This window comes from Zea mays, chromosome 10 (assembly GCF_902167145.1).
Source record: "Zea mays cultivar B73 chromosome 10, Zm-B73-REFERENCE-NAM-5.0, whole genome shotgun sequence".
In the NCBI taxonomy this organism is placed as follows: domain Eukaryota; kingdom Viridiplantae; phylum Streptophyta; class Magnoliopsida; order Poales; family Poaceae; genus Zea; species Zea mays.
This window is the reverse complement of record NC_050105.1, coordinates 35,542,834-35,562,234: the sequence shown is the minus strand read 5'-3', so window position 1 is coordinate 35,562,234 and position 19,401 is coordinate 35,542,834. Positions and strand designations below refer to the sequence as shown.

General features: G+C 44.0%; 1 protein-coding gene across 1 annotated transcript; it reads left to right on the top strand.

Annotated features, from left to right (window-relative positions):
• Positions 1-781: 781 nt before the first annotated feature.
• LOC100382908 (uncharacterized) lies at positions 782-3,053 on the top strand. Its single transcript, NM_001366807.1, has 5 exons — positions 782-1,872; positions 2,012-2,090; positions 2,178-2,412; positions 2,536-2,623; positions 2,805-3,053. The coding sequence occupies exon 1, from the start codon at positions 1,113-1,115 to the stop codon at positions 1,569-1,571; it is 459 nt and encodes a 152-aa protein (NP_001353736.1). The 5' UTR covers positions 782-1,112; the 3' UTR covers positions 1,572-1,872; positions 2,012-2,090; positions 2,178-2,412; positions 2,536-2,623; positions 2,805-3,053.
• The last annotated feature ends 16,348 nt before the right edge of the window (positions 3,054-19,401 follow it).

Here is a 19,401-nt window from a genome sequence, read left to right as displayed (position 1 = left end):
ACTGTAGGTCGCCGAATTTTTGACACACTTGGCATCCTTTGTAGTACTTGAAACAATCAGCTATCATGTTAGGCCAATAAAAACCAGACCTTCGCAACAACCACTTCATCTTTGGAGTTGATTGATGGGTACCACAAATTCTTTCATGTACTTCGGTCATGGCTAATATAGCATCATCTGAGCCCAATCACTTAAGTGGGACGTCGTTTACTGTTCGACGGTACAGTTCATCACTCATCAAAACATACTTGAAAGTTGTACGTCGAATGTTCTTATCTGTCATGATATTGGGATTTCGTAAATAATTAGTTATCACTACAAGAAATTTGTCCTTTTATGACAAAATACCTAATGACAAGGTCGGTTATCGTCATATAATGTCACATAATATGATGAAATTTTTTGAGTCGTCTTAATTTCATGAAGCCATGAAGATTTTATGACGATAGTGTTTTTGTTGTCACATAAGGGTACGAAGAATCGTCATATATTGTCAGGCGCCAGAAGCCGGTAGACGGTTTTACTTTTATGACGCTTAGATGTGCCTTTATGTGATGATTTGGCGGCGTCACTTTATATTTTTTTCCAAAAAAGGACCGTACCCCTTTCTGTTGACCGCATTCACTTTCCCATCTCCCGCCCAAGATGACCAAAATTCCCCTTCTACCTTATCCTCTCGGTTGCTCACCTCCGCGTCCGCCCCCACCACCACGCGCCCTCCCCCACCACCACGCGCCCTCCCCAAAACCCCCGCAAACCCTAGCCGCCGCCAGCAAGGAATTGCCGCCCTCCTGCGGCTCGCCGCCGAGAGCCAAGTAACCTCGGCGCCGGCTGCAGGCGTCCTCCTCCTCATCGTCGTGGGCATCGTCGTCCAGCTCCTCATACGTCCGTCCAGCGCTTGCCGGACTCGCGCTGCCGTCCCCAGCAGATTTTTAGCCTCCTCCCACGCCCTGGATAAGAACCGCGCGCAGCCCAGCTGCTTCTTCTTCCCTTGTACACGCACGTAGTCCTTGAGATTTTTTCTCACGGAGCTTATCTCCTTCCTGCAGCGCTCGGTGCCCAGCCCATCTCCATCTCTCTCTCGTAGAGTTCCCTGGTCAAGCTTCCCAGCCATGGCAGCGCCCGCCTCCCTGCTTCTCTCCCTCTTCTGCTCAGATCCCTGCTTGTGGAGCTTCATTCCGCTCCCAGCTTCCTCTGCCGGCGCCCAAGCTTCTAGTTCTTCATTCCGCGGCGCGCCCGATTCCTGCTCGCCGAGCTTCTTCCAGCCGCGCCGTCGCCTTGCTGCTCGCCCGTCCGCGCGCCACTTCGTCCCTGGCCACCGTCCGCCGTCGAGTCCATACGCGCGAGCCCCTCTCCCTAGCACTTCCCCGCCGGAGTGCTCGCCCCCGACCCCGCCCGTCGCGCCCGCCGGAGAGCGCGCCCCTGGCCCCGCCCGTCGCGCCCGCCAGAGCTCCCACCCCCGACCTCGCCTACCCCGGCCGCCGCGCCCGATGGAGCGCCCGCCCTCGTCCCCGCCCGCAGCGCCCCTCACCGCCCTACCCCGCCGGCGCCCCCGCCGGCCCGCCCATTGATGCCTCCGCCCCGCCCGGTCTACGCCCAAACGCCCGCGACCCGCTTCTTCCATGTTTCTAGCAGGCTGTTCTGTTGAATACAAAATGTCTATCTTAGGTTCGGCAAGTGCAGTTATAGGAGCAATTTGTTCTATGGCAGTTTAGATGGGATTCTATTGATGGGATCCAAATTATAATCTGGACTTAATATTTTGGGTTTGAAACATAACAATAGAGGGAATTATCTATAAACTGGTCGCATTGAGGTTTCTGCTCAGAATGTGTGGATTGGAAAAGGAGGAGCCTACACTGGAGAGATTAGGTTGGGTACACTGGACACTGAGCACCCTTTTCTTTGCTAACTATATACATAGTGACTGCAACTATCTATAAAGCGGTTATATCTTTCCCTTCTGGTTTTGCTAATAGAGTTTTATCTTTCCCTTAAAATTACAATGCAGAACAACTGGTGGACATCGGCTGTCAATGGGTTATTCTTGGACACTCTGAGCGTAACATATTATTGGTGAAAATGATGAGGTGATTATTTTATGCGCATGTGCTACTGGTTTGAAACTTGGAGAAACACAGTTTCTGATTACAATATAACAAGTTGTTCAAATGCAGTTTATTGGAAAGAAGGCTGCATATGCATTGAGCCAAAATGTTAAGGTTATTGCCTGCATAGGAGAGCTGCTGGAAGAGAGGGAAGCAGGCAAAACTTTTGATGTATGTTTTAGGCAGAAGAAGGCTTTTGCAGGTGAAACTTCTTCATCTTAAGAAGTTCATGCTGCTGTACGCAATTGGCTGAAGACCAACATATCACACGATGTTGCTTCTAGCACTCGAATAATCTATGGAGGTTAGTTTCGCAATTGGCTGAAGACCAACATATCACACGACTTAAGTATAGTAACTTTATTATATTATGGCCCGGTCCTACGACTGGTTCTGATGATTGTACCCCTGCTGAATGATTAATCAGGCTCTGTTCAAGGATAAGAAGCCAGTCAAGGTCATCAAGAAGAACTCGGCTGCAGTCACCAAGTTCCTCGATGAGCTGGCTAAGATTGGTAAGCATGTTAGCTCTTTGTATGTATGCCTCAGTAGTTTCCATGCATGACAACTGAAGTTAATAGGTTTCTTTTGCTTCCTAGGGTTTCTTTAGGCCATGTTATTAGTCTTGACCTGTCTAGGCATGTACCAATATTTCATGGCAAATCTTATATCCCAAGTTTTTTATATGCTCAACAGGCCGCACTTGAAGAAATCTTATATCAGTTTGAGGAAAAACTCCAAGCTGAAAGAGAGGAAGCTGTTAGGAAGCAGGAAGAGTTGCAATCTGTTTGATGCCTTTGCTAGAACATATTTGTGGTTAGAACTTTGTCAGAACTACGTGCAATCTGTTTGAATGCTTCAAACCTTTGTGGTGGAACCTTTGTATGTTTGAACCTCTATTGTGGAAGAACTAGTGTGCTGGAATTATGTATGACTTGTGATGAGAATGTTGTGTATGATGGCTTTTGTGTATTATGATTCTGTGAGCTATCATGAGAGCTCAGTGTGTCGTCACTGTATGGTCACTGTATGTGGGTGCCATATGTGACGATCCCAACATTAGGTGACGCGTTGACTGGAAAAAATGTGACAGATAACACCGTCATATATAGCAACAATATGTGACGGACGAACGCAGCCGTCACAAAAGGTGATGACATTATGTGACGGTACTCTGAACAGTCGTCACAAGGTACATAATGTGACGGTCGTTATATGACGACCCTTATGACGCAACATTTTTGTCATAAGATGCTTTTTATGACCAATTTTGTACTAAACATGACACTTTACTTTTGTCATACAAAACCATTTTTTTGTAGTGTATGGGCGTCCTCCAATCACTTGCATCAGCTTCATTATCAGCCGAATCAATTAGGAGAACTTTCCTAGTAACCCCGGACAGTCCAGAGTCTTTACTCGGACGATTCGCGACCTGGGGAATTGGCACTGCACTGGTTATCAGATTTTCAGTGTTGTGAAATCTCCCTCGCTTTATCCGATAACCTGATGCATCTTGTGCCAAATTGTTAGCTCTATGATTCTCAACTCTAGAGATATGCCGAATACTGAATTCGTCAAAAGAATGAATTATGCCCCAATATTTTTCAAGGTAACTATTTAGAGTACCATCAAAACATTGATATTCTTCTAACACCTGTTGGACGACTAGCTGAGAATCACCAAATGCCTTCACATATTTTACTCCCATACAATTTAAAAGTTCCAAGCCAAACAAAAGGGCCTCATATTCGGCTTGATTGTTAGTGCAATAAGTTTTCAATCGGCTAGAGAAGTCGAAGGAGACATCACTTGGTGAAACAAGTACGATGCCAATTCCTTGCCCTTCATTGCAAACTGATCCATCAAAATATAAAGCCCAAGGAGTAATAGTGAGGTATGACATATCTAGTTTATGAGTATCATTAATCCGATGTTCTACAATAAAATCTGCTACAACCTGGCCTCTCATAGATTTCAATGGTTCATAGGCCAAGTCATATTCTATGAGTGCATAAGCCCACTTACCAATTCTACCACTCATAATTGGGTTATGCAACATGTATTTGATCACATCGGCTTGACCAGAAACAGTGCAATGACTAGACAGTAAATAACATCTACATTTGGTGCATGCATAAAACAAGCATAAGCATAACTTCTCAAAAAAAGTGTACCTTGTTTCAGCATCCACCAACCTCCGACATAAATATGTCACCACATGCTCCTTTCTTTCAGTTTCTTGTGTTAGAACAGCCCCAATGACCTTATCTTCAGCTGCAATGTATAATCGTAATGGTACTCCTGCTTGTGGTGCTTTTAATACGAGAGCCAAAGACAAGTATTTTTTAATGAGATCAAATACTTCCTGCTGCTCTGCACCCCAAGCGAATTCGACATCATTACTAAGCCGAAGGATAGGGGTGAAGGCATCAATCTTCCCGGCGAGGTTAGAAATAAACCTTCGTAAATAATTCACCTTGCCGAGAAACTTCTGCACTTCGACCTTACAGGTCAGAGGTCCAACATTCCGAATAGACTTGATTCGGTCAGGGTCTATCTCTATACCATGTTCATGGATGACAAATCTTAAAACCTTACCAGCCGACACTCCAAAAGCACATTTACGTGGGTTCATTTTCAAACCATACCGACACATCTTATCAAAGGCTTTGCGCAAATTAGCTAAATGAGAACTAAACTCAGCCGATTTTACTACAATATCATCAATGTAGACTTCCACAGTGTTTCCCAATAGCTCGTGAAAGATCAAATTCATAGCCCTCTGATAAGTAGAACCGACATTTTTCAGACCAAATATCATGACAACCCACTCAAATAAACCAATGAAGCCTGAACATATAAAGGTCATTTTAGACGCATCTTCTTTGGACATGAAAATCTAATTATATCTAGCATTACCATCAAGAAAGCTAATAATTCTATTTCCTGATGCATTATTGATTAATGTGTCGGTTATGGGCATGGGATACTGTTGGGGACTTTTTCTCAAATGCTAAGAGTTAAGAACAAGGCAACATAAAAAATGTTAAATGTTAAAGTCCTTCGTCCTTCGAAGCAATATCTCCCTTCGGATATAATGAATCCCGGACGAAGGTTATGAAGGACTAGCTTTCATAAGCACAATAAATAATGGAGAAGGATTCATACACAAGATATGAAAAATAATATAAACACTTTAAACATTGTTATTAACTTATTTTTATTTGCGTTACTGTATTAACAATAACAAATTACAAATGTACCTTCGGCTCGAAGGAAAGCAAGGGTACAAGCGTGACGCGAAAGCAAATGCCAAGTCAGCGTGAACAGTACGGGGATACTGTTCACCTATTTATAGGCACGGGACACAGCCCATGTAAAATTACACCCATGCCCTTTACATTTGCTAAAGACCCTATAGTAATCCATCGAGGTCTGAATAACCTTTTCCTTTTTAAGTCGGTTCCCTTTTCTGCTGTCATGCCGAAGCTCTCCTGCACATAGCTTCGACTCTGCGCCAACCTTCGTGTTCTTTGTGCCTCTTCATGTTGTAGTTCTGATCCAAATCCGAAGATACCTGTTCATGTATTATACTCCAGAAACATTGTTAGATCATGTTTTTGAGGACCTTCGAAAGCCGAAGGCCCCCAACAGTAGCCCCTCGCAATATTAATTTGTTAGAATGATAAATTCAGATTGCGATATGGACGAAGGCCTTAAGCCGAAGGTCCGAAAAAACACCTTCCCTTTGCTAGAATAGCAATAGTCAATGACAAGTGGGACCCTGCCACTTGCAACGTATTGGGCGTATAAATAAGAACGCACCGCGAGCACATTTAGCATGCTTTCTTGTCGTCTGCTCTTGCCTTCCTAATTTTTAGCTCTTTGCACACCAACACTTGCCTAGCTTTTTAAATTTTTAAGCTTCGTCTTTGAGAGCACTTTCTTAGCATTTTCGAAGATGTCTGAAGACAAGAAAGCTGTCGCTGAGTCGAAGCTAAGCCTTTCCGAAGAGATGAATCTCGGCTTCCTTGAATCAATAGCAAAGACAAACACAGAGAAGATTACTAAGGAGATTTTAGAGGGCCTATCTGAAGACACTGGTGATAGTGACAGTTATGATGTGGAAAGTGGCGGTGAAGATTCCGAAGATCGACCCTGGCGACCAAGCCATGCAGTTTTTGGAAAATCAAGCATTAAACAAAGCCATCTTGTCAATATGAGGGGTAGATATTTTCGGGATTTATCTATTGTGAGGGCTGACGAAGGAGAGAAAACTTGTCCGACTCCTGGGGAGAATGAAGTCGTGATATTTTCAAGTTTCTTTAAGGCTGGGCTCCGGTTTCCTTTGAGCAGTTTCGTGGTAGAAATTTTGAAGATATTTGAAATCTGCCTTCATCAAATTACTCCCGAAGCAATCATGAGGATGGGAATCTTCGTATGGGCCGTGAAGAGCCAAGGTTTGGAGCCAAATTAAAAAGTTTCTATAGCATGCATGAGTTATTATATGAGACAAAACCCTAGGGTAAAGAGCAATACCATAACAATTTTGGTTGTTACAGCTTCGGTGCCCGCTCTGGGTCAAGCTGTCTTGTGCCAACTTTTCGGAAGAGATGGCCTGGGGACTGGATGAAGGAATGGTTCTATGTGAAAAACAACTTGAAGATACGAGAAGATATTAAAGATATTATCATGCGCCCCATCTGGCAGCGTTTTGGCCTTCGGAAACCGAAGGTGGATATTGACGAAGCAGCCGAAGAATGCCAGAGAGCCTTCGGTGTAGTTTGTTCTTTCATCGGGACGAGGGATTTGATCCAGGAGCATATTGCCTTCAGTGTATGGCCACTTGTGGAAAAGTGGGAAATGCCAAAGGAAACCATCAGCAAACCTGACGAAGGTTGACTAGTTAGGCTAAAATATACCTTCAGATATGGAGATCAGTTTGTCGAGCCAGATGATGACTGGCTGAAATGTATTGAGGCCACAAGCGATGAACTGCTTGGACCATATTCGATGGCAGAAGATACTGCACTGTCTGCAGCCTTCGGAGGCCGGAAGAAGAAAAGGCTCAATCGAGTATTTGATGCCATTGGGTTCGTCTATCCTGACTACCGTTACCCAACATGGGGTCAAAAAAGGAAAGATACGGCTTCTGTGAAGGAAGCTGCTTCAGCCGCTCTTAATGAGCCATCGCCGAAGAGGAAAAAGATGAAGGTTCTTACACACCGGCCATGCTATATTGAACCGGCCACAGTGCCCGAGTTTGTCGGTGAAACCTCTTCGGTCACCGAAGCCAAGGAGCCGACTCCCCTGCCGAATATTGAAGAGCCGGTCATAATGCCGGAGATGGAGAAAATAGAAGAACCAAAGGCTAAAGAAACAAGGACATCTGAAATTTTAAGTCCTTCAACAAAAGTTGAAGTACCAAAAGGCCAAAAGGGTCCAGCAATGACCCCCAAAAGAAAAAGGATGGTTAATGTACTGGATGTATTGGAGACAATAAAGTCTTCAAGCACTACTCCAAAGAAAATTGCCGAAACTCCCGAAGTGCAAATCGAAGCCTTTGGTGCCGAAGCTTCAAAGCACCAAGCTGAGACTGAAGCTGGGCCTTCAGAGCCCACCAAGGTGAAATCCTTGGAAACCAAAGAAACAGAAGCACCAGAACAAATTTTGGCTGAAGAAACTGGCACTGCCGCCCCCGAAGCATTTTCCGAAGCTTTTAATTATATTTTACGACATGCTTCGGGGAAAGAGTTGACTGAAAAAGAAAAGCAAGAGGCTCAGTTCTATGCCCAAAAACTGAAATATCCAAAGGGGGCGTTGATATTCAACGGCAGCGGAGAAGAAGACTTCTTGTATTGTCTCCCTGACAGCAAGGAGATTTCTGTTTGTCGGGAGATGAGCAAGAGCTTCGGATTCCCAACATTAGAAGACGGGCTCTCGGTGTTGTCAAAAAACAAGCTGGCCGACAGCTTGGCGTACAATAGCTTAAAGGTGAAAAAATTAGATCTTTGTATTATTCCTTGAAACCAAAATTTTTCGTTTGCCTGAACTTATTAACACATTTTTTACAGGGCCTTATACTTAGCAATGCCCTCAGGGCACAAAAAGATGCCGAAGACGAAGGGTGTACCATAGCCTTGAGCAACCTTCGTTCCGAAGTAATTGAACTAAGGAACGAAGGTCTCAAAAAGATAAAATATTACATTCGCTGGTGAATAGAATAAAAGAAGATGAAGCTGCTTTCAAAGCTCAAGCTGAGGCTCAGAAGCGCGAAATTGAGGATCTTCGGAAACAGCTAGCCAGAGCTAAAGAAGAATGCACGGTTGAAGAAGCCAAACGAGAAATTAGTGAACAATGGGCAAATCATCTAGAGAAAAATGTTGAAGAGCTTCGTGCATCCAAGAAAAGGTGTTATGAAAAATCTGTAGAATGTGTTAAGAAAATAAGAACTAGCTTCACCAGCGTTGGCGCATTCTCAAGTGAAGAAAATTTCATAAGGGGCAACCCCGAGGGCCCAATTGGATGGATCCGCCACGAAGCTGAAGCTTTTGAAGAAGTTTTGAATAGCCGCGGAGACATTTGTGCCTTCTCAGGTGCTAGGGGGATTGCCACTGTTTTGGATAAAAAAGGCTACGATCACGTGAAATCCTTGGTACAAATCGAAGCCGACTTGTCCCCTGAAGACATAAAAGACCCTTCAGCCGAGGCAAGTCTGGTTGGTGGAAAATTTTTCACCGACATCTGGGACAATGGTGGCCGGGAGATGGCCCAAGAAATTATACGAAAAAGCGAGAAAGGTATTCATGACGCTAGAAAAGTAGCAGAGGCCACTGAGAAAAGTGCGGATCTCGAAGGGCAAATAGGTATTGACTAGTAGTTTTTGGCTCTTTGTTGTAATTTTTTGATTTCGAACTTGTTTACACTTTGTAACACAGCCGCACTTTCTCCTCCCTCAGAGCCTGTCGAGCCATCGGCGGTCCCCCACGCGAAGGGGGACGACGAAATTAGAAAAATGGCCGAAGCTATCCTGGATAAAGTTGTTGATCAACTACTAAACGAAGCTGCAGAAGTAGTTCTAAGGGAAGATTAGATGTTATTGTAAAAATATTTGGAATGTAATATTTGTTGAACAACATGTGTAATATTTTGTAACTTTGAATGTAATATATAAGCTATTTATGGTTCAATTCTTTACGATGCATGAAACTTTACATACATACCGTTTTTTGAGCCTTCGGCGAAAAAACACCTTCCCTTCTTTTCATGCTTCGTAAATAATATCCGTATTTTCATAAAAACATCCAATCGTCGTAAAATAAGTAACCAATAGATCTTTTCATTTCGGAGTTTGACGAAGGTATGCTTCTTCGATAATTATTCTTGTACCTTGGCACTGTTTCTTCGAAACAATCTTCAAATATCAACATTGAACCCCCTTCTTGCATCATTGATGCAATATGATGTATGATGTTATGCTATGCAAATGATGTGATGATGTGATGTTATGCAAAATGATATTTGTCGAAGATCGACATTTATTTTTCACTGTAAGCCTCCCTTAGGAGCTTCTTCGCCTTTTACTTCAGCGGAATCAGCGTTTATTTTTCGCTGTAAGCCTCCCTTAGGAGCTTCTTCGCCTTTTACTTTCAGCGGAATCAACGTTTATTTTTCGCTGTAAGCCTCCCTTAGGAGCCTCTTTGCCTTTTACTTTCAGCGGAATCAGCGTTTATTTTTCGCTGTAAGCTCTACATTCCCTTCGGAACGACTTTTGAGCAGAAAACTTACGCTGCGCTCCCTTAGGAACGACTTTTTGTTATTTTGGAGATTCTCCTTGTAGCCATAAATTCTTATGCTTCGGCAACTCCGTTATTCTGTGTGTTGGGGGCCTTCGGCTTCCGAAGGTCCTCAAAAACAAGATTTAACAGTGTTTCTGGAGTATAATGTATGAACAGGTATCTTCGGACTCGAGTCGATATCACAGTAGGAGAAGCCCAAATAATATGAAGGTTGATACAGCGCCGAAGATGTGAGCAGGAAAGCTTCGGCGTGGTAGCAGAAAAGGAAACCGACTTAAAGATGAAAAGGCTATTCAGACCTCGGTGGATTACTATAGAATTACTATCAAATGTAAATGACATGGATGTAATTTTATATGGGCTGTGTCCCGTGCCTATAAATAGGTGAACAGTACCCCGTACTGCTCACGCTGACTTGACATTTGCTTTTGCGTCACGCTTGTACTTTCGCCTCCTTTCAAGCCGAAGGTACATTTGTAATTTGATATTATTTCCACTTTTATATAATAATAATACAGAAATGAGTTGATAAAAATACATAATGGTTTATGTTATCTTTTGTGTCTCATATGATTCCTTCTTCATTATTATATGTTGAATTTATGAAGGTATGTCCTTCATAACCTTCGTCCAAAAATCATTATGTCCTAAGGGAAATAATGCTTCGAAGGACGAAGGACTTTAACGTTTTACATTTCTTGTGTTGCCTTGTTCTTAATTCATAGCATTTGAGAACAAGTCCCCAACATTGGCGCCCACCTCCGGTGAACTCACTTCCACTCTTTGAGTTTTGACACCTTCGGCGATCATAAACCTTCGTTATGGCGCCGAAGAAAGCTTCAGCAACTGGGGCTGCAGCTCTGCAACCGCTAGACCCCAATCAGGAGACTCTCTCCCTTCGGGAGGCCCGAAGTCAGAAGAGGAAGGCTGTTAGCCCGACACCGCCAGAGGATGAGCTAGACCAAGAAATTAGAGACATGGAGATGCTTCATCAACAGGTGCAGAGGAAGAAGGAAAAGATGGCCAGGCTAGCTGAACTGCAAAGGCAGATAGACGAAGCCTCTGAAGAAGTTTGTCATCTTACTCAGGATGAGCAGAACCGAAGGCCTCAGAATAAAGACCTTCATCAGGAGGGTTTCCTCAACGAAGATGACTGGTATGAGAATTTTCACCATGGAAATTTTGCTTTTGATGATGCTTCTCCTCTGTCCGCTGAGCTGCAGGCTACACCTTGGCCTCCGTCCTACAAGCCGCCTCAGCTTCCCATATTCGATGGCCATTCAGAACCGAAGCAGTTTTTGATGAGCTACGAAGCAACAGTATCTTCGTATGGTGGCAATACTGCAGTCATGGCAAAATCTTTTGTTATGGCTGTCAGGAGTGTTGCTCAAACCTGGTATTCCTCCCTTCGGCCAGGAACGATCACTTCATGGCAAAAGCTGAAGGACATGTTGTTAACCAGCTTCCAAGGGTTTCAGACGAAGCCGGTCACTGCTCAAGCTCTATTCCAGTGTACCCAGGATCACGAAGAATACCTTCAGGCGTATGTCCAGAGGTTCTTGCGTTTGAGGGCACAGGCACCAACAGTGCCTAATGAAATTGTCATTGAGGCCATGATCAAGGGACTTCGGCCAGGACCTTCAGCTCAGTACTTTGCTAGGAAGCCTCCTCAAACTTTGGAGAAGCTGCTCCAGAAGATGGACGAGTATATTCGTGCCGACAATGATTTTCGTCAAAGAAGGGAGGAGGCTTTCAGGTTTTCTGAAATGACCAGGGGCTTCGGAGGAAGATTTTATCCGAGGCATGTTAGGTCAATTCACAACTCTACTCAAAATGATGATAAGGGAAGTCAGCAGCAAAGGCCACAGTGCTCCTCACAGGCTTCGGGGCAACAGCAAAGCTCCTTCCGGCCGCCAGCTCCAAGAGGCAGAGGCGCTAGGGGCTTCGGCGGAAGGTTTGGAGATCAACCAAGGAGAATATTTTGCTTGTTCTGTGGTGAAAACAAGGGCCATACCACCAGGATGTGCCATGTTACCATCCAGAAGCAAAAGGAGATAGCCAAAGCTGCAGCACAACAGGCTCAGCCGAAGCAAATCATGCACACTGCTTCGTATCATTCGCCTTACATCCCAGAATATGTAGGCAACCACCCTGCAGCTTCTGTTGCTTCGGCGAGTCAACCTCAAGCTTCCTGGCAATAGCCTCCGCCTCCACCACCGCTGCAACAAGGCCAGCAGCCAGAAGGGGGCCAATATGCTCAACACCAAAGGGACTTCAGAGAACAGTCCGAAGCTCGCACAGTCAATAGCACTGTGCCAGAGTCGAAGCACATCTATTTACAAATATCCTACCTTGATAGTAGTCTTTTCCATTCAGTTTTATTTTCTGTGTAATAAAGGACATTTTCTAAATTTCATGTAATAGTTTCGTTGTTTGCCACAAGGAAAATATATTTTCTCCACAGGCTTAAGTTGTTGAAACTTAAAGATTTGCGATAACAAGGAGGACCTTCGAATTATCAAAAATTCTTCGAAGCAACAAAAAGTCGTTCTATGGAACGCAGAGTAAGTTTGCTGAAAGTTACAAAAAGCCGTTCCAAAGGGAGCGCAGTGTATGTTTTCTGCTCCAAAGTCGTTCCAAAGGGAATGCAGAGCTTACAGCGAAAAATAAACTCTGATACCGCCTAAGTAAAAGGCGAAGCGCGAAAAGTCAACGCGAATACCGCTGAAAGTAAAAGGCGAAGAAGCTCCTAAGGGAGGCTTACAGCGAAAAATAAACGCTGATTCCGCTGAAGTAAAAGGCGAAGAAGCTCCTAAGGGAGGCTTACAGCGAAAAGTCAACGCTGATTTAAAAAGATTATGTGTTTTATTACAGGGATGTGCGTGTATCTTCGGAATAAATACCATTTTACATAGCATAACATCATCACATCATTTCGCATGGCATAAGCATCATACATCATGCTGCATATGGCACAAGAAGGGGACACAATATCGATCTTCAGAAGAATGTTTTGAAAAAGGGGAAAATCATGCTAAGTCACAAGGAGATACACTATTGATCTTCGGAAGTGTAGCTTCGGAAAATATCTTCACAAAGCTGGGATATTCTTCATCAAAACACTACAGATATTGTTGTGATAAATGAAAGTTCTTCTTCACGAAGCATGAAAAGAAGGGAAGGTGTTTTTTTCGTCAAAGACTCAAAAACGGTACGTATGTAAAATTTCATGCATCGTAAAGAATTGAACCATAAAAAAAGACAAGTATATTACATTCAGGATTACAAGATATTATACATATTATATTTCAGATGTTTTTACAATAGCACCTAGTCTTCCCTAAGTACTACTTCCGCAGCTTCATTCAGGAGTTGATTAACAACTTGATCCATGATAGCTTCAGCCATCTTTTTAATTTCATCGCCATCTTTCGGGGGAGGGCCCAGAGACGCTTTAGTAGGATCTAAGGGAGGACAGGATACAGCTACATTGCTATTACAAATTGCAAACGAAGTTTAAAATCAAAAATTACAACACAATAAAAACCATTAGTTAATACCTATTTGCCCTTCGGGCTCTGCGCTTTTCTCAGCAGCCTCTGCTACTCTTCTAGCATCATGGATGCCCTTTTCGCTTTTTTGGATAATTTCTCGGGCCATTTCTCGACCACCATTGTCCCAGACATCGGTGAAAAATTTTCCACCAACCATGCTAGCTTCGGCTGAAGGATCTTTTGCATCTTCGAAGGACAAGGTAGCTTCGGATTGCGCTAAAATCTTTACATGCTTGCAGCCCTTTTTCTCCAAAATGGTGGCAATCCCCCTGGCACCCGAAAAAGCACATATGTCCCCACGGCTATTCAAAATTTCCTCGAAGGCCTCAGCTTCGTGATTAATCCATTCGATGGGATCTTCGGGGTTGCCTCTTGTAAAGTTTTCTTCGCTCGAAAATGCGCCAACACTGGCGAAGCTAGCTTTCATTTTCTTAACACACTCCATAGATTTGTTGTAGCATCTTTTCTTGGACGAACGAAGCTCTTCAACAGTTCCTTCTAAATGATTTGCCCATTGGTCGCTAAGTTCTCGTCTCGTTTCTTCAAGTATACGTTCCTCTTTAGCTCTGGCTAGTTGTTTTCGAAGATCTTCAATTTCACGCTTCTGAGCCTCAGCTTGACCTTTAAAAGTAGCTTCGTCTTCTTTTATCCTATTTATCACTGAATGCAATATTTTATCTTTTTCGAGACCTTCGTTCCTTAGTTCAATTACTTCGGAACGAAGGTTGCTCAGGGCCATAACACACCCTTCATCTTCGGCATCTTTTTGGGCCCTAAGGGCATTACTAAGTATAAGGCCCTGCAAAGAAAAATGTATGTGCGTCAATAAATTTAAGCAAACGAAAAATTTTGGTTTCAAGAAAAAATACAAAGATCTCATTTTTTGCACCTTTAAGCTATTGTACGCCAAGCTGTCGGCCAGCTCGTTTTTCGACAACACCGAGAGCCCGTCTTCAAGCGTTGGGAATCCGAAGCTCTTGCTCATCTCCCGATAGACAGAAATCTCCTTGCTGTCAGGGAGACAATACAAGAAGTCTTCTCCTCCGCTGCCGTTGAATATCAACGCCCCCTTTGGATATTTCAGTTTTTGGGCGTAAAACTGGGCCTCTTGCTTTTCTTTTTCAGACAACTTTTTCCCCGAAGCATGTCGAACAATATAATCAAGGACTTTGGGGGATGCTTCGGGGGCAACAGCATTGATTTCTTCAACAAGAATTGGCTCTGTCATTTTTTCTTCCTCGTTTTCCAAGGATTTTACCTTCGTGGGCTCTGAAGGCCCAGCTTCAGTCTCAGTTTGTTGCTTTGGAGCTTCAGCATCAAAGATTTCAGTTTCCGCTTCGGAAGTTTCAACAGTCTTCTTCGGAGTCGTGCTTGAGGACTCAATTGTCTCCAGAACATCTAGCACAGTTACCATTCTTTTTCTTTTTGGGGTCACCGCTGGGCCCTTTTGGTTTTTTGTTGTCTCAACACTTGCTGAAGGACTTAAAATTTCCAATATTTTCGTTCCTTCAGTACTCGGTTCTTCTATTTTCTCTGCTGAAGGTGCTTCAGCTTTTTCTTCGAACTTCGGCTCTAAAGTTAGTTCTTTAATTTCGGTGGCCGAAGAGGTTTCACCGGCGAACTCAGGCACTATAGCTGGTTCAATGTAGCGTGGCCGGTGTGTGAGAACTTTTACCCTTTGTCTCTTCGGCGCTGGCTCGCTGGGAGCGGCTGAAGCAGTTTCCTGTGTAGAAGTTGCGCTTTTTCTTTTTTGGCCCCGCGTTGGATACTGGTAGTCGGGGTACACGAACCCAATTGCGTCAAACACTCGGTTCAGTCTTTTCTTTTTCCGGCCTCCGAAGGCTGCTGACAATGCAGTATCTTCGGCCTTTGAATAAACCCCAAGTAGTTCATCACTTACATTTTCAATGCTTTTTAGCCAGTCATCATCTGGCTCTACGAATTTGTCTCCGAATTTGAAAGTATACTTCAGCCTGATAAGTTCACCTTCGTCAGCCTCCTTTATAGTCTCTTGTGGCATTTCCCATTTTTCCGCGAGCGGCCGTACTCTGAAGGCAATATGCTCTTGGACCAAATCTCTCGTTCCAATAAAAGAACAAATAACTCCGAAGGCTCTCTGGCATTCTTCGGCAGCTTCATTCATTTCAACCTTCGGCCTCCGCAGGCCGAAGCTTTGCCAAATAGGGCGCATAATTATACCTTTAATATCTTCCCGTGTTTTCAGGTCATTCTTCACATAGAACCATTCTGTCATCCAGTCGCCGGGCCATCTCTTCCGAAAGGTTGGCATGGGACAGCTTGACCCAGACCGAGAAACGAAACTGTAGCAGCCAAAATTATTGTGATACTGTTCCTTACCCTAGGGTTTTGTCTCGTATGATAATTCGTGTATGTTGCAGAAACTTTTCACATCAGGTTCCAGACCTTGGCTTCTCACGACCCACACGAAGATATTCAGCCTTATGATTGCTTCGGGGGTAAGTTGGTGAAGATAGACTTCAAATATTTTCAGCACCTCTACGACAAAGTTGCTCAGGGGAAATCGTAGTCCAGCTTTCAAAAAGCTTCGGTACACTACGACTTCATTTTCTTCAGGGTTCGGACAAGTCTTTTCTCCTTCGTCGGCCCTCACAACGGACAAGTCCTAGAAATATCTTCCCCTCATATTGACAAGATGATTTTCTTTGATACTTGATTTGCCGAAAACCGCATGGCTTGGTCGCCAAGGGCGATCTTCGGAGTCTTCACCACCACTATCCACATCATAACTGTCGCTGTCATCAGTATCTTCAGACAAATCTTCTAAAATCTCTTTGGTGACTTTTTCTGTATTGGTCTTCGACATTGCTATAAGAAACCCCAGGTTTTTCTCTTCAGAGAGACTCAGCTTCATCTCGGCAGCAGCCTTCTTATCCTCAGGCATCTTCGGAAACACTAAAAAACTGTTTTCAACGCCGAAGCTTAAAAACTTAAAAAGCTAAGAAAGTCTTGGTGCGCAAGAGCTAAAAATTGAGTGAGCAAGAGCAGATGGCAAGAGAGCGTACCAAATGAGCTCGCGGTATGCTCCTATTTATACGCCCAGTGCGTTGAAAATTGGAAGACCCCGCTTGTCAGTGAATGTTGCTATTCTAGCAAAGGGAAGGTGTTTTTTCGGACCTTCGGCTTAAGGCCTTCGTCCATGTCGCAATCTAAATTTATTATTCTAACAAATTAATATTGCGAGGGGCTACTGTTGGGGGCCTTCGGCTTCCGAAGGTCCTCAAAAACAAGATTTAACAGTGTTTCTGGAGTATAATGTATGAACAGGTATCTTCGGACTCGATTCGATATCACAGTAGGAGAAGCCCAAATAATACGAAGGTTGATACAGCGCCGAAGATGTGAGCAGGAAAGCTTCGGCGTGGTAGCAGAAAAGGAAACCGACTTAAAGATGAAAAGGCTATTCAGACCTTGGTGGATTACTATAGAATTACTATCAAATGTAAAGGGCATGGATGTAATTTTATATGGGCTGTGTCCCGTGCCTATAAATAGGTGAACAGTACCCCCGTACTGCTCACGCTGACTTGACATTTGCTTTTGCGTCACGCTTGTACTTTCGCCTCCTTTCAAGCCGAAGGTACATTTGTAATTTGATATTATTTCCACTTTTCTATAATAATAATACAGAAATGAGTTGATAAAAATACATAATGGTTTATGTTATCTTTTGTGTCTCATATGATTTCTTCTTCATTATTATATGTTGAATTTATGAAGGTATGTCCTTCATAACCTTCGTCCGAAAATCATTATGTCCTAAGGGAAATAATGCTTCGAAGGACGAAGGACTTTAACGTTTTACATTTCTTGTGTTGCCTTGTTCTTAATTCATAGCATTTGAGAACAAGTCCCCAACACTGTGAAGAAGGTATATTTTTACTCTGGCGAAAACGAAGCTATTACAAGAAATTGAAAACGACAAAAAGCACTTAGGCTTTCAATAATTGTTCCTTATTAAAAACAAAATGATACTGAATGTAAAAACTGCTGCCGAGGTAGGATATTTGTTAGTAAAATATGCTTCGATTCTGGTACAGTACTATTGACTGTGCGAGCTTCGGACTCTTCTCTGAAGTCTCGTTGGAGGTGGGTATGCTGACTCCCTTCTAGCTGCTGGCCTCGTTGCATTGGTGGTGGAGGTGGAGGATGTTGCCAAGATGCCTGAGGTTGGCTTGCCGAAGCAACATAAGCTGTAGGGTGGTTGCCTACATACTCTGGAATGTAAGGTGAATGGTACGAAGCAGTGTGCATAACTTGCTTCGGCTGGCTCTGTTGGGCTGCAGCTTCTGCTATCTCCTTTTGCTTCTGGATGGTAACATGGCACATCCTGATGGTATGGCCCTTGTCCTCACCAAAGAATAGGCAATAAATCTTCCTGGGCTGATCCCCAAATCTTCCTCCGAAGCCCCTGGCACCTCTGCCCCTTGGAGCTGGAGGCCGAGGATAGCTCTGCTGCTACCTCGAAGCCTGGGAGGAATATTGCGGCCTCTGCTGCTGGCTTCCCCTGTCATCACTCTGAGTGTTATGAATCGATCTGACATGTCTAGGATGAATTCTTTCTTCGAAGCCCCTGGCTATTTCGGAGAACCTGTAAGCTTCCTCCCTTCTCTGTCAAAAGTCATTGTCAGCGCGGATGTATTCATCCATCTTCTGAAGCAGTTTTTCCAGTGTCTGAGGGGGCTTCCTGGCAAAGTATTGGGCTGAAGGTCCCGGCCGGAGCCCCTTAATCATGGCCTCAATGACAATTTCATTGGGCACTGTTGGCGCTTGTGCCCTCTGGCGTAAGAACCTTCGGACATACGCCTGAAGATATTCTTCGTGATCTTGGGTGCACTGGAACAAAGCTTGAGCGGTGACTGGCTTCGTTTGAAACCCTTGGAAACTGGTGATCAGCATATCCTTCAGCTTCTGCCATGATGTGATTGTTACTGGCCGAAGGGAAGAGTACCAGGTTTGTGCAACAATCTTGACGGCCATGACGAAAGACTTCGCCATAACTGTAGTGTTGCCGCCATAGGAAGATATTGTTGCTTCGTAGCTCATCAGAAACTGCTTCGGATCTGAATGTCCGTCGTACATGGGGAGTTGAGGTGGCTTGTAAGACGGAGGCCAAGGTGTAGCCTGTAGTTCTGCTGACAGAGGAGAAGCTTCATCAAAAGCAAAATTTCCATGTTGGAAATCCTCATACCAGTCATCCTCGTTGACAAAGCCCTCTTGATGAAGCTCTCTGTGCTGAGGCCTTCGGTTCTGCTCATCTTGAGCAAGATGGCGAACTTCTTCAGAGGCTTCGTCTATCTGCCTTTGCAGGTCAGCTAGCCTAGCCATCTTTTCCTTCTTCCTTTGCACCTGCTGATGGAGCATCTCCATATTTCTGATCTCTTGATCCAAGTCGTCCTCCGGAGGTGTTGGACTGGTGGCCTTCCTCTTCTGGCTTCGGGCCTCCCGAAGAGAGAGGGTCTCCTGGTTGGGATCTAGCGGCTGCAGAGCGGCAGCCCCTATTGCTGAAGCTTTCTTTGGCGGCATGACGAAGGTCTATGCTTGCAGAAGGTGTTCGAAACTCAAAAAGTGGAAGTGAGTTCACCGGAGGTGGGCGCCAATGTTGGGGACTTGTTCTCAAATGCTAAGAGTTAAGAACAAGGCAACATAAAAATGTTAAATGTTAAAGTCCTTCGTCCTTCGAAGCATTATCTCCCTTCGGATATAATGAATCCCGAACGAAGGTTATGAAGGACTAGCTTTCATAAGCACAATAAATAATGGAGAAGGATTCATACACAAGATATGAAAAATAATATAAACACTTTAAACATTGTTATTAACTTATTTTTATTTGCGTTACTGTATTAACAATAACAAATTACAAATGTACCTTCGGCTCGAAGGAAAGCAAGGGTA

What these genes read in the sequence shown, in the direction of transcription:
- LOC100382908 (NM_001366807.1), top strand. Translation starts at nt 1,113, where the DNA reads ATGGCAGCGCCCGCCTCCCTGCTTCTCTCCCTCTTCTGCTCAGATCCC.